At 36.4% G+C, this 14,364-nt stretch overlaps 2 protein-coding genes across 5 annotated transcripts; one reads left to right on the forward strand and one right to left on the reverse strand.

Annotated features, from left to right (window-relative positions):
* The first annotated feature begins 333 nt into the window (after nt 1-333).
* On the forward strand, nt 334-3,554 carry LOC113338775 (inositol polyphosphate multikinase beta-like). 4 transcript variants are annotated; one of them, XM_026584162.1, is made up of 3 exons: nt 334-728; nt 1,521-1,640; nt 2,154-3,554. In XM_026584162.1, the coding sequence occupies exon 3, from the start codon at nt 2,237-2,239 to the stop codon at nt 3,182-3,184; it is 948 nt and encodes a 315-aa protein (XP_026439947.1). In that variant the 5' UTR covers nt 334-728; nt 1,521-1,640; nt 2,154-2,236; the 3' UTR covers nt 3,185-3,554. The 4 variants fall into 4 exon arrangements, with proteins under 4 accessions (XP_026439947.1, XP_026439948.1, XP_026439949.1 ...); XM_026584163.1 differs by having other exon boundaries at nt 1,524-1,640; XM_026584164.1 differs by lacking the exon at nt 1,521-1,640 and having other exon boundaries at nt 348-728; nt 2,154-3,224; nt 3,297-3,549.
* A 1,258-nt stretch (nt 3,555-4,812) lies between these two features.
* Nucleotides 4,813-8,967, reverse strand: LOC113338725 (phosphoinositide phospholipase C 4-like). The gene is made up of 8 exons (XM_026584098.1): nt 8,436-8,967; nt 8,024-8,220; nt 7,470-7,605; nt 6,907-7,349; nt 6,668-6,785; nt 6,297-6,449; nt 6,117-6,203; nt 4,813-5,318 (listed from the first exon to the last, which is right to left on the reverse strand). The coding sequence occupies exons 1-8, from the start codon at nt 8,775-8,777 to the stop codon at nt 5,025-5,027; spliced, it is 1,770 nt and encodes a 589-aa protein (XP_026439883.1). The 5' UTR covers nt 8,778-8,967; the 3' UTR covers nt 4,813-5,024.
* Nucleotides 8,968-14,364: the final 5,397 nt, after the last annotated feature.

Below are 14,364 nucleotides of genomic sequence, written 5' to 3' on the forward strand. Positions count from 1 at the left end.
TTTCTTGCATATTTGTAATCTGTAACTTTCATTTTCTTTAACAAAATTTGTGTGATTCAGCAAAAAAAAATAAAAAAATAAAACTCCCATACGAAAACTAAGTATGCGTTGAAAATCACAGTTTTCGTAAAATAGTTTTGGTTTCGGTTTCACTACTACCTAGATCAGATATGATCCACTTTTTAAAGTAACTAAGCGATATCCTTACACTTAAGGTATACGAAAGACCATAATAATTGAATTTCACAGTAAATATGGGATAGCCTAGGGAAATCCTCACCATAGTGCTCGTAATCTTTCTCGGCTCATATCTAGTTTCTCTTATATTTATTAGTAATCCTTCTATTTTTCTTTCGAAGTATCTCAACATTGCAGTTTGCTACATGTTGTGTTTGTGTGTTCTTTTATATTCGATCTTATAAGTCATTCTATCTTGAATTTCCGTTAACAAAAAAAGTTTCTTTCTGTCGACATGAAAAGATGTTTTTTTTTTCTTTTTTATAAGCAATTCGACTTTTGTCGTAAAAACCACGCCAAGCATTTTTCTCTCTCATCTCATCGCCATTAATCTAGCGTTACTCCACATTATCTGTTCATCCAATACTTCACTTCACTTGCAAAAGTTAATGCTGTGAAAATTGCAATCGACAAAATCGCTCGTCGTTTTCTCTTATTTCTCCATCTAGTTTAACAACCACCACACTTCCGTCGAAGGATCTACAATTTAAGTAAGCACTGCTCAGATTTTTTTATTTTATTTTAAACTTCTGATTTGATCATTTTTATCATATATATAACATGCGAAGATTCGGCTCTGTATCAAAGAATTTATTATTCATAACTGTGTGTATGCTGCATTTGGTTCTACCTAGCTCGTTGATTAGCATGGATTTGTAGGAATATCGCACCTTGATGACTCAACATCCATTAAAATTTGCAGTATTTGTTTAGTGATTAAGTGATCACATTAAGTTTGTTTTCTTGACATGTTGACTTATAGTTGTGTTTGGAATCTTTGGTGGATATCAGGTCACATGTACTCTGTTGCTATTCAATAGGTTATTAGGTTTCAGTGTACTTGCACCTGCAGTCGGCATGGAGTGATTTGCTCGCCTTGTTGTTGAATTGTTCGTATTTTAATTGACCTAGATATCACTTCTGACTGTTGATAATCTTGGAATACAAATTTAAGTAGGGCGTTCGGTAAAATGTGTATCCTCCTTTGGTTTGACAAGCTTGTGAACTTGAATGGTGAATATTCTTTTGTTTTACTTAGGATTAAATGATTTATGCACCCAACGTCCGCGAGTTTGATACTAGTTGAGTATCAAATTTATTGTAACTTTGGAGTAGTTTTACTATTTTGAATGTGCAAATGTTACACATTACTAGCGTACCTAGCAGCCGTATAAGTGTGTGTCTGGGCCTGTGCAAAGCTCCGGAGCCTTCTACATGATATTTATACCGTCAAGTTTCACATGACATGATATTTACTTGTCTGTGGTTTCCATTACTGGCAGTAGGTCCTAAAAGTTATTTCTAACCATATAAGTTCTTCTGGAAACCATACATGGAAGGCAAACATGAGGTTAATGACCGCAAAACTTTGTTGCTAGTAACTCACAGTGGTGAAGCCACAGGTAATGTTGGGATCTAGTCGATTCTATTTATCTGTGTGTGTGTGTGTGTTTTTTTTTGTATATATTTATAGAAATACGATTGTCGCGTATAATCCAATTTTTGCTGAATATTTGTTGTGGAAAATACTCATGTAACATCAGTAGATTGGCCATTCAAAGTGCAAACGACTTTCCATTACATGATATAATTTAAAAGTCTTAAGGCATCTATGCTAGATTGTCGGTTATCAAGGTAGTACTGAGGGTTCTAAGTTGATCTGATAATTTTGTTGCAAAATTCATCAGTTATCTCAAACTCTGACAGAGTAGTATCTTTAAGTTTTGTGTAGATTATAAACGTATAAGACCAGTACATAACTTTTGAAATGTAGTGTGTGATGCAGTGAGCCTTACCAGGGGAACCTTGTTGTCTTATTTGTGGTCGCTATGATGAGTATATCTGTGATGAAATAGACTATGATATTTGCTATTTATTCCTCCGTTTCATGCTTTCTTTCTCTGTCATTATTGCAGAGGGATTCTTTCACTGTTGATCATTATATACTGATACCGCCGAGACGAAATATAGTAAATCACCTTCAGTTATTCTTAAGACAATGCTTAAGGCCCCTGATCATCAGGTTGCAGGCCATCAAGCTCATGCTGGAAAGCTTGGGCCACTCGTAGATGGTTCTGGTTGCTTCTACAAGCCCCTACAAAGTGGCGATCGCGGCAACATAGAGGCTGCTTTCTATTCTTCATTCTCTTCCAATAGCAAAGTCCCGACTCATATTCGTCGATTTTTTCCCACTTTCCACGGAACCCAGCTTCTAGAAGCTTCTGATGGATCTGGTATGCACCCTCACCTTGTTTTGGAAGACATTGTCTCAAATCGCCTGGACCCATCTGTTATGGACATCAAGATGGGGTCAAGAACTTGGTATCCCCAAGCTTCAGAAGACTACATCATGAAATGCCTTCAGAAAGATAGAGAATCAACAAGTGTGGCCTTGGGTTTCAGGATATCGGGTTTACAGACCTTTGAAAGTGAAAAGCTTGGTTACTGGAAACTTGATAGGAATGCCGTCCAAGATTTTACGTTAGAAGACGTTAAGTTGACTTTAAAGAGGTTTGTCTCCTCCAACCCGTCATCAAATGCAGAACCTGATTGTTTACTTGCATCAACAATTTATGGTGGGTCGGATGGGATTCTGGCACAATTGTTAGAGCTGAAAGCATGGTTTGAGGATCAGACAATACACCATTTCTACTCTTGTTCCATTCTTATGGTGTATGAGAATGCAGGGGTGGGAGAGGAAGGGAGTCGATCCCGCACGGGTGCGGAAGTTAAGCTTGTTGATTTTGCTCATGTTGTGGATGGAGAAGGTGTCATTGACCATAATTTCTTGGGTGGGCTCTGTGCTTTGATAAAATTTGTGTCAGATATACTTCTACCAACGGGTGCGGAAGTTAAGCTTGTTGATTTTGCTCATGTAGTACTAGTTTCTTCTACCAACAGGTCTCAAGCTGAAGGTGATCTAAAGGAACAGCCTAAGGAAGCGTAGGCAGTTCGAGAGAAATGACACCCTTAGTTGGTGGTAACTGGTAAGCACTACTCGATGTCTTTCAAAAAAAAAAATTTATACCAGAGCTGATTGAACTCTCTTTACCTTTTAGAAGCCTTTTGATGGAGTTTACTTATACCAAGAGTAGTTTGGTTAGCTTATCATAGATTGCTCTGTAAAGGTATTATTTCTCCACTTATCTAGACTCATTCTCGGGGTAAAACTTTATTCTATCATTAAATAAATCCAGTGATCCTGGAAACTGATTGATGCTGTAATAGGTACATTGACTTGATGAATACTCTCTGTTTCTCTTTTCTTCTTCTGGGTTAAATTTGAAGTAGTAGATGTGGTAATTTCTTGTCCCTCTTCAATCTCGTCTCTGAACAATGGTTAATGCGTTGTCTGCTTTAATGTGATCGGTATGATTTTGTCCTAATTTGCGCACGAAGGCATCGACTAATCACTGTCGTACAAGCCAAATAGTTGTGTTTGCCAGATTAATCAACATAGTTGGGAACTGGGTGTTCCAGAAAGAAATTTGGAGGGGAGACGTTCATCTTCCTGAGTTAGGTTGCTTTACATGTTTTACAGCGCTTGTTGTGACTGACTTTCAGATCTCAACTGCAAGAATCTTCTGGGTTCTGGCCTTTGGGGGCCCAAACTATAAAATGTTACGAAGGAGACCCTGGTTAGACCGTGGATCCAAAACAGGCTGAAAAAATAGAGTATTCAATTGTGCTGTGCAAAAGCGGTGTGCCTGAAACAAGTTCCAACTAGTTTACTAACGCGAGTTTGAAAGAGAAATATGGTTTGGTATAGGTATTACTATGCCTGGCCCGAATGCAGTTGGACCTCAGCCGGTTTGCCAAGGAATACCTTGGTACAGGTTCTATGCAGTGATTTCCTGGCAATTATGGAAAGTGTATAAAGAGTCGTTCTTGTCATACAAAACCAGACCCTACAGAGTTGATAGCTTCTGGATGCTTCCGTCATAACATAATATTATGAAGTTGGTAGTTAAAATTCTGATCGATGAAAATGTCATTGCCACTGCATGGAGTTTGCAGCTATAATAGGGTGGACAAAAAATTAGTTTTTCTTGCACTAAAAACAACGAATCTTGTTTCCAATACAAATAATTACTGTTTTCAATAAAAATAAAATAAAAAATAAATCTTATTTTTAATGCAAAAAATTGTTGTTTTAGTGGACCTTAACATACATACGTGCATACAAGTTAACAAGACCTTTAAGATTTAACCAAGAGAAACGGGTCTCTTAAAGAATTATGCAACAGTTACGTTGGAGGAATGAATGCAGCACGCGTTGGACACAACAACTAAGGAGAATATTTCCTCCTTCTGGTCTTTGCAACATATTTAAGTCTCAACCACTTCATCTTCCCCAAAACGTCATCATCGGGTACACTGTTCCAGTCAAGATGGCTGGATTTGATTCTAGAAATTTTTTATCTTAATCAATCACCTCTGTCATCTCTATTAAAAATCTTCCACTTGATGCAACAATAGAAAATCAAGCTAAACTTTGAGATGAGAGTTAAAAGTTAACAGAAATGTCAAGACTCAGGAATTGTTCAGCTGGCCGCCAAGAGGCCCAAGACCCCATTAGTGATCATAAAATGCATCATTCAGTGCAGTTCACTTATTAGCTGTTTAAATTGTATCGACAAAAAATAGTTCCTCAGGGAAAGAAATTTTTCTCTGTAACAATCCAAGTCCTTACAGCTTTTTTCTTGGATTACACGAGCAAAGTACAATATAAGTATAATTACAGCATTATATAATTTAATGACAGAACTTAAAAGAACATAATATTCCTATACAAACTCAAAGCGCATAAGAAGTTTTGCCGAATTGTATTTTTTGCCTTCTCGGTTGTAGAGAGGAACTGTTCGAATACCAGATTTTAATTCCCGAACAGGCAAACAATTCTGGCCACCAAAATCATCCTTCTCACCCGTATCATGGTCGCGAACTTCAAGACGAAGTATTGCTAAATCTGGAATTGTCAACGGGAATGAGAATTCTTGGTCCCAAACCGGTGTCCAACTATCGTCTAAAGGTTCTGTTTCAAATTTTTTAGCATCTGCTGGAACTCCTACTATATGCACCTGTCAAAGACCAGTTTCATCAGTACTCAATAATCTAAACGCATTAACTCAATGTACATTTCAATCTGACTAGAGGTATGCAGCAATTAAGAACCACTAATTTTCTAGGGAGGAAACTAATTGTCCAAGTCCGAATCGAGTAACCAGAATACTAAAACAAGAATTGTTTGAAACCACAACTTGTTTAAAAGTTTCAGCTGTAAGAGAACATCTTCAAGCGGTTGGTTTGGGTGCTGGAAGTAATCTTATTGCAGAAGTTTTAGCGGTAATCACAGGCTTTGAATTGGACATTAGCTCAGGGAGTTTCTAAAATCAAGTGGTTTCCGACTCAAAGTGTGCTGCTCAAGAATCTCAACCAGGTAGAGTCCCATGATGGAGGAGGCTCCAAGGCTCTTGTGAGGAAACAATTTTCGAGCATTTGTACAGAGAATTGAATTTCTTTACTGATGCTATATGGGCAAGAGAGCGTATTAGCTAAAAGTTTTAGTTAACCTACTTTTTTCTTCATAGTGTAGAGAAAATAAGTATAGGATTTTGCAGTTTTAAGTGGCTAAACCTATTTGCATTTAACTGGTGCTTACTTTAAGCCCTCGACCTATTTCTATTCTGATTTTGGTTATTAGAAGAAATAAATTTAAAATGAGAACATCATTTATCATATTCAATGCTCAAATGTGACTAAATAAGTGATGCCTGGTAGTCTACAGACAGATACTTAAGCGTTGTCAACTGAACATTAGCGAGATGCAGGGCTTCAAAAGCTAAGAGCTACACAAAGAATGAATCAAATAGACTTACCTTCACATAGAAGTCCGGGGGAGAGTATGAGTCAAAATGTGATGCCTTGACATCAGAATCCCATCCATTACCCATGTACACTCTCACCTGTGTATAGCAGTCATAGAATGAGAGCTCATTCAATGGCTTATCAACCAAAAGAAAATGATTACACTCAAAATTCGAAATTAAAATACCAACTTTTAAGCATGTCTTCACTGGCAATTTTTCCCCAGGATTAAATAACTTGTTTCCTTCATCCGTTCTAATTAAAAAATCAGGTTTTTTCACATAACCACACCCTCCGTTGGATCTGAACATTCCCTGCATCAAACACAGTTTCTTGCCATATCCCTGTCATAGGAATATTCACATGTTAGTTTATGTTTTATGAACCTTCAGATGACCAAGAAAATTTGTCAGTCTAGTTTCAAGAGGAGAAAACAAGCTCAGGTGAAACAGTAAAGTAGAGATTGGAAAAACTTGATGCTGGCCAAGTAGCGTGAAACTAGTCCAAACAAATATAGTATAGCTATATAAAAGTTTTCTAAATTCCAGACTGCTGGAACTACCTGCATGTTAAATGCTACCATTTGAGCTCCGTGCATCCACCCAATCATTGGGTTATAATTTGATGAATTAAACCTTGTTCCTTTTGGATATATCCGCAGCAGATTCCGCTGGGTGAATCTAGAAACAGAATTTCATTCACTAAGAAAAGATAATAGCCATATATGCATATACACAGAGAAAAAAGGAACTGAATCACAAAACAACACTCAAGCTTCAGTATTCTTTCTGCTGTAACTACCTGACAAGTTCAGTTCCATAATCCTCCGCTCCCTTTTCAAGCTGTTGTTCACTCAAACTGAGGCGTTCAACCTTACTAGGATCCAGTGTGAGAGACGTGGCGAACCCACCCCTGTGTTTCTTAGCATGAATTCCAATAAGACTCTTGTATTTATGAACTCCTAATGAGCATGATTTATCTTCAGAATTATCAATATTTTCACTTTCACCACCGCTGTCTTCACTGTCTTCAGTGTCTAGGTCATTTTTATCTTGAGTGACTTTCTTTTCATTTTTATCGTCCTCGCAGGGTGCTTCGTTCTCACATGAATCCTTACTATACAGATACTCTTTTGGTGGTTTGGTCGAAAGAAGGATTTTACCCTTCAATGCTCCTGGCGATGGGAATACCTCTAAGCATTCTAAGGATGTAAATAGCACATCCCCAAGAGTTTGAGTGATCATCTAAAAACCAAAAACAATGGACTGTAGTCATGAAAAAACACTTGAAAGTTGAAACCAATGTAAGTGCCTTAAATCTATTTACCCAAACATCATTAGAACTGTATAGAACCGATTACCCACCTCAGCAGCTTTAGCCTGTAGTTCTGGAGTAAGGTGATCTTCCAAAGTTACCACCAGAGGGTATTCGGACGCAACAAATGCGTATTCCCTAATGGACTTCAAGCAATCAATGAATGGCACTTTAGCAGTCAGAGTCCTACAAAAACAGAAAAACATGAATTACTTCAAACAAGATTCCCTGATCTCATGAAAACATTTGTGGAAAATGAAATCACTGTCGATCAACATTAAGTCAGTTCATTAGCTCTTTAAAAAAAGCTACAATTTCTTAAATGACCAAAATGGTATCTTGATACTTCTTCATACCAAGTTGATTCTATCCGCTTACGTTAGATATCTAAGATAAACAAGTAATACATAACAAATTCAACATTCTATATGACTACAAGGACCTGAGATCCTAAAATTCCAGGTTACGTGAGGCAGGTATCGTGATGATTTTGGAATCCCATAGAGTCCTCAGTTTTGACAGGGTTGTAAAAGACAACAAACTACTTGTTTTGGTGGAATTTTGATATCAATGGCAAATAAAAAAGTCAGTCAGTCATCATTACCTTCCATGATAGACCTTAATGTCATCTCCTGCAGAATTAGGCCATATATCCAGTTCAATAACTCTGACACCATTTTTTAACGCATTTACAATTGGTACACAACTGCTTTCACTATTGAGTTGATTCCCAGTTAAATAGGAATTATGTCCTGTATATATGAAGTAATGAGACAATGGAGCAGTCATATCATGACAAACCTGAAAAAACACACCAAATTCAGATTCTCAGCCAAAACCCCAACAAAAAAATTAGATGACCTAATTCACTAGAGATGAATTTGAACATGTGACCACAATTCGCCAAAAAAAATTTGAGTCTTTGGTTTTGTATAGTTGACTGTTTTATTGTATGCGAATAAACTTGATCCAAATCAAAATCAAAGCTTAAATTAAAGTAAAAATGAAGAAAATACCTGTGGATTGATAGGGAAATTAAGATGTTGATCGAAGAGATAATGATGAAAATCATCAAGAGTCAGCGTATTATTTCTGGTAAACTTAGCAATGTGATGTCTAGTTTGAAGAATATTAGATGCAATCTCATCCGCATCTTCAATTTTAGCATCAGATTCTCCTTGAAAATTGATTAAGAACTGTAGCAGTTGATCAGATGTCATCAGATTTTTACCCTCTGAGTATTTCGAAAATGCTTCTTTGACATCTAATGGTGGTTCAGCTTCAATTACTTTAAAGTTCCTTTTAAATATCTTAAACATCTTATAACTACTCCCCGTTTCTTTTTCCTTAGACGACATCTTTCTAATGGTGATGATCACAGTCGAGTTCTAAATTTATTTTCTTGATTGGATTTGAGTTTCTGTTGCTCGTTTTAAGATAGAAAAATGAAATTAATAGAAACAGTTGGAACGATACAAACTTAAATGATCCAATCAATCACTTTGGAGAAAATCCAATGACTAAGAAGAAGACCGACTTAAGTGTCGACAAATGTATCGCACCCACACGATTCAGAAGTACACGGCTTTTCGGGATTCTGAGATTTGTATGCCTTTCGTTTTCAGTATTTTATCGTGTGGGAGACTCAAAAAATCGAGATGCGTTGCACAATATGAAAGCAACGATTTTGCCCAATAAACGAGATAAGAAGAAATGAAGATAATCAGACGATATTTAGAATTACGTGCAAAAATCTTTTCAATCTTCTCATTTCTTTGGTTTTGCAAAAGCATCAATTTAGGTTGAAGTTGGTTTTTGCGACGATGGTGTGGCGGGATGTACATGGTGGGGATGCATTGGGAAGCGGATTAGTGCGGAGATTTGAAGCGAGATGGAAAGCCGAAATGTCGGTATAGTTGGTTGAGCGAAGAGTGTTTCTCTTAGCAACAAGGGCGCTGAGGCGGTCTGTCCACGCCGGCGGGACATCAAATGTCTGCACCACTCACGGTCTAAACGGTGCGGATTAGCTCTCCCCAAAACCACCCAACCCGATGAGCATTAAGGGAACAAAGGGTAATCTTCACTGGGTGTGTCACACCCACAAATGCACCTTGCAAATTTTTGGTACGAATATAACCAGAACCGGGCAGGAGTTGCGATATACAATGCCCATCTTAGACCAACGCCTTTTTTCATGCACAAAACTAAGCTCAAGGTATAACTTATTTCTTCCTATTAGTCACGTCTTTTTGCTATTCTTACTTCTTCCACGTCTTCTATCGAACTCGATTTCTTTAGAATTCCCAAATTTCTATCAAACAAAACAAAACCAAACCACCCCCACTCTTCTCTTGTCTTCTGTTTGCTAACAACTTTTGTGTTCGTATGTCTTTCAAGTACATAGATTTTGGTTAACTAACTCACAGATGGGAGAACTGGAAGTCATTCACAAAGATGCGGACGATAAGTACTAGAAAAACTAGTCGACAATTTGTTTTTGGACCCTTTTTTTGTGTTGAACTAGACAATATGTATAAAAGCAATGCTTATAACTGTATAAAGAACTTGTTATGTTTATGATATATATATATATAAATGAATCGTCTTAGTTTCATTTTGTCATTGCTATTCAAAATTGTCGGGGAGAAAATTTGAACGTAAAAAGGCTATGCGATTAAGTTCGCACAGGGCCCTAATAAGCACAGGATCGGCTCTGAATGTAACTCAACAGTGATGAAGTTAATTTAATTAAATTGCACCCACTATTACTTTAGCTTTATAAATTTGCACCAGTGTAAATAGCAAAACTACGATAAGTTATATAACGAAATTCTTCAACCTTTCTCTTTCTTATCTGCTCAAATGCTTACCTATACACATTCAAGCTTTGTCGTACATTACTAATAATAATTAGATAACTAAGAACACATAGAACATGACACAATTAACCTATTTTATTGCATCAAAGGAGAAGATAAATATAAATTTACCCATTTAGGGACTTACACAAACTTGTTCCTCTTGAAACAAGCCTTTAACTCAGCAAACCTCTCACAATTTGAGTCCCACAATTAACTCTGCAAGCCTACTGATTTTTTTAATGCCTTTACATTATTTATACAGAGGATACAATGACAAAAAACCATGCACAACGTTTGTACACGCATTGGACAACCATCTGTCCAATATGGCAGTTTCATTACCGCTAATAATGGAAGATCGCAGATCAGAGCTCAACTGAAGAAGATCGCAGTGTTCAAGATAGTTTTCAACAAAAGAGATGGGAATTCAGTGGCCCATACTCTAGCCAAGTTTTCCTTAAACCATCGTTCCAACATGCGGTGGTTCTCTTCCAAACCCCCCTCTTGTATTGCGTCTTGTATCCAAGACGATATTCTTGCTATGTAGTTTCTTTTCTTTGTGTTGTGTAGCAAAAAAAAATTACCGCTAATAATTGTACATACTGGCCAGTTTCTTTCCTAACTCGAGCCAGCCTTCAACACCTGTTCCAAAACATTTATGGACACTCCTATTAGGTTATAAACTCCCGTTATAACCGTTCACCCTTGTCTCCCACCTTTGCGATGTTTATAAATCCATTTACCAACTATAACCGTCACTTGAGCCATATTGTGCTATTATTGCATATCATTGTGCCATGGCCTTGAGCGGAACTTGATTGGATACCTAAGCTAAGCCAAACTCATGCCAAAAGGCCTTCCAAATGATGCCAATAATGTATCATGCATCATGTGCTTATCTGCGTCATTTTTGTTTTACTTAGACAATTGCTCGACAATAATACTGTCTACTCTTGCATCACTAGCTTGTTTGCACTGTCCAAACTTTGGCCATCCTATGACTAATGCATATGTCAACTCTTGACCTATTATACGCTCTTGCATCATCCTTGAGCTTGATCTAAATCGATCTCATGGATATGCATCAATACAAGCATCGCATGTTGCATTTGTCATTTAGCCTTATCTTGTCTTCCTCAGTGAAACTTCATTATGTCGGCTAATATGCTTCATTGCTCAGCCGCTGACTTTGCAATGTAGCGCCATCATTGCGCCTCACTGGCCATGTAGGGTAGTCCTACCCTAACGCTTTATAGACTATACAGTGTAGTGTTATCATAGCGCTTCACTGACTAAGCCGGCCATGCAGTGTAGCTTCATCATTGCGCTTCACTGGCCGTACCGGTTATAGTGTGTATGTCCTCTTTTCATATGTAAATAGGTTTTGTACTTTTGATATTATGTGAATCCATGCATAATATAAAACCAATCATTGCATTGGAAATTTCTAAAAAACATGAGAGATGATGTTAATTTGCAATGAAAAAATGTAAAACCTCACTCTCTATAAATGAAAAATTAAAAAATCCACTAAAATTTGCATTCTTCAATGCAAATTAACATATCTCTCATATTTTTTAATTGTTTTTTGCATTTTCCAATGCAATGATTGACTATTATCTTGTGCATGGGGGCACAATGTAAATTATGATAAATGGCGGTTCTTCAAAAAATTTCAATCCTAGAAAGGAATTAAGACAAGGATACTTCTTGTCACCTTGTTTCCATTGGTGGTAGAAGTTATATTTAAGCTTATTAATGATACAGTACAAAGAAGGCAGCTCACTGGTTTTCAAGTTGTTGTAAACGGCACAATGATATCTAATTTGAAATGTGCGGATGACACCTTCATATTTATTGATGAAAGTGTGGAGGAAGTAAGAAGATTTTTATAATTTTTACATTTTTTGGGACTCTCACTGGTTTAAAACTTAACACAGATAATAGCATAATGGTCAGTATGGAAGCAGATAACAATATAGAAATGTTATCTAAAGAACTTGGTTGCAAGTCTGAAAAACTTCCTATAAACTACTTAAAAATGCATATGTTCTCACTGGAGAAGTACATCAATTTGGGAGCAGGTGCTCACAAGAACAGAGCAAATACTAGCAACATGGTAGAAAAAACTTAGAACTAAGCAGGTAGATTTGGTCTTATCAAAAATTGTCTATCAAGTCTTCCTGCACATTTACAATGTTTATTTTGTTTACCTGTGAGTGTGGAAAAAAAGATTGACAAGATTATGAGAAACTTCCTACAGGGAGCTGTTGAAGGAAAAATGAAGCTTATTTCGGTATCCTGGTCAAAGATTTGTTCGCCTTACGAAAATGGTGGTTTGGGAGTCAAAAATCTAGGGAAAAACAATTAAGCTCAACTTGCTAAATGGGTATCAAGATACTCAAAGAATAAAAATTCCCTATGCCACATGGAGAAGTATTTTTCAACAAAATTTTAAGGTTAAGAGGACATACTTATGCCGGCTACAGATAATAAAACTCAAGGTAGAAGCTTGTGGAAGAATGTGGTTCTAGATATGCCTAATTTATCCCTATTTACAGTAAGGAACGGAAGGGAAATCATATTTTAGGGTGATAAATGGTTAGGTAAAGGATGTTTGAAAAATATCTTACCAGTCATATATACTGTTACCAGAGATAAGGATATTTCAGTTGATTGGTCTAGATTTCAAATGCTCTTCCTATAAGAGGAGAAAATGTATTAATACCAGTAGTGACCTGTGTGTGCTCTGTAATTCAAAAAGGGAATCTGCAGATCATATGGTTATTCATTGTGCATACGCCTTCGAAATTTTGGATTAGTTAATTAAAGTTAAAGACATTTTGGCCTCTACTTAGAAATTTAACTAATATTTGTTGCTCATAATTTCAATGTGTTACATGAAAGAGAAAAGGATGTTTGCGAGAGATTGTATTATGTAGTGTGTCGGGTAATATTGAAAGAGAAAAATAATCGTGCTTTTACAGAAAGAAGTATTGGTTTGATTAAGCAAAATTTGTTTTTTTTTGTCTTGTGATTCAGATACATTCAAACATGTACAGGGTGTTAGTCGTGGGAGATATGAATGTATTGCAATAGAGTTGGAAAATTCTCTGTTAGTCGTGAGGGAATTTGTCAAAATCTTTTAAAATCTCTGTTAGTGGTGAGAGATTTCTAGGGAGTTTCTAAAACTACCTCAAAATCCCTTAAACTTCCTTGTTGGTGGTGAGAGATTTAATTAGAATCTCTTAAACTCGCTGTTAGTCGTAAAACACTAGAGTTATAGGAAATTTACAATTTGGGGGAGTCTGGGGGAGTTTCATGATGTTTTTGTACTTGGACAAAATCTCTCAGAAAACAAGAGATTTCTGGGGAGTTAGGGTAAACTCACCTAAATTGTCTAGACTCTCATACACTCCCTCTAAATCCCTAGGGATTTAAATACATTAAAATCTCTCAAACTCTCCCACGACTAACCTCCTGGTAAACTCCAGTTTCATTTGGAACAACTGGAATTTGCTTATGAGCATGTAACATTTGCTATGAGCTTGTTCTATATTACTTTTCTTTCTTAATACAATCTCTTAATCAAAAAAGAAAAATGATGGGTAAATCTTTACTACTACCAACCAAACACACTTTTGACAAGATGTTTCTTCTTTTTTCGCTTAAATCTCACTACTTAAACCACTAACATCCCCATGAATTCCTTCAACGGTATTGCACACTTTTCTCCCTCTTTTGTTTCTTGTTTCACGACTCCCTTCTTTCTCCTAATTTCCAAAACAGTTTATAACATAACTTGCTAGTGTTAAGTATTTTTCCCTAAAGCCTAAGAGAAAACATAATTGTTGAGCCATAAGTTGTGATAAATTTGACGTTCAACACTATCAGTTGGATTTACTTTATCCGAATATCACTTCTTCTTCTTCTTCTTTTTTTTTTTTTTTCTTTTAAGTTTTGAATATTTTGATAACTTAGGAGTCATTATTTCTTTCATTTGTGTTCTAAATTCTACTTGTATATTTTACTTTTTCTTATTTAGGACTGGTATAAGTTTAGATAGATTTCGAATTAGGATAAA

Source organism: Papaver somniferum, unplaced genomic scaffold, assembly GCF_003573695.1.
Source record: "Papaver somniferum cultivar HN1 unplaced genomic scaffold, ASM357369v1 unplaced-scaffold_19, whole genome shotgun sequence".
In the NCBI taxonomy this organism is placed as follows: domain Eukaryota; kingdom Viridiplantae; phylum Streptophyta; class Magnoliopsida; order Ranunculales; family Papaveraceae; genus Papaver; species Papaver somniferum.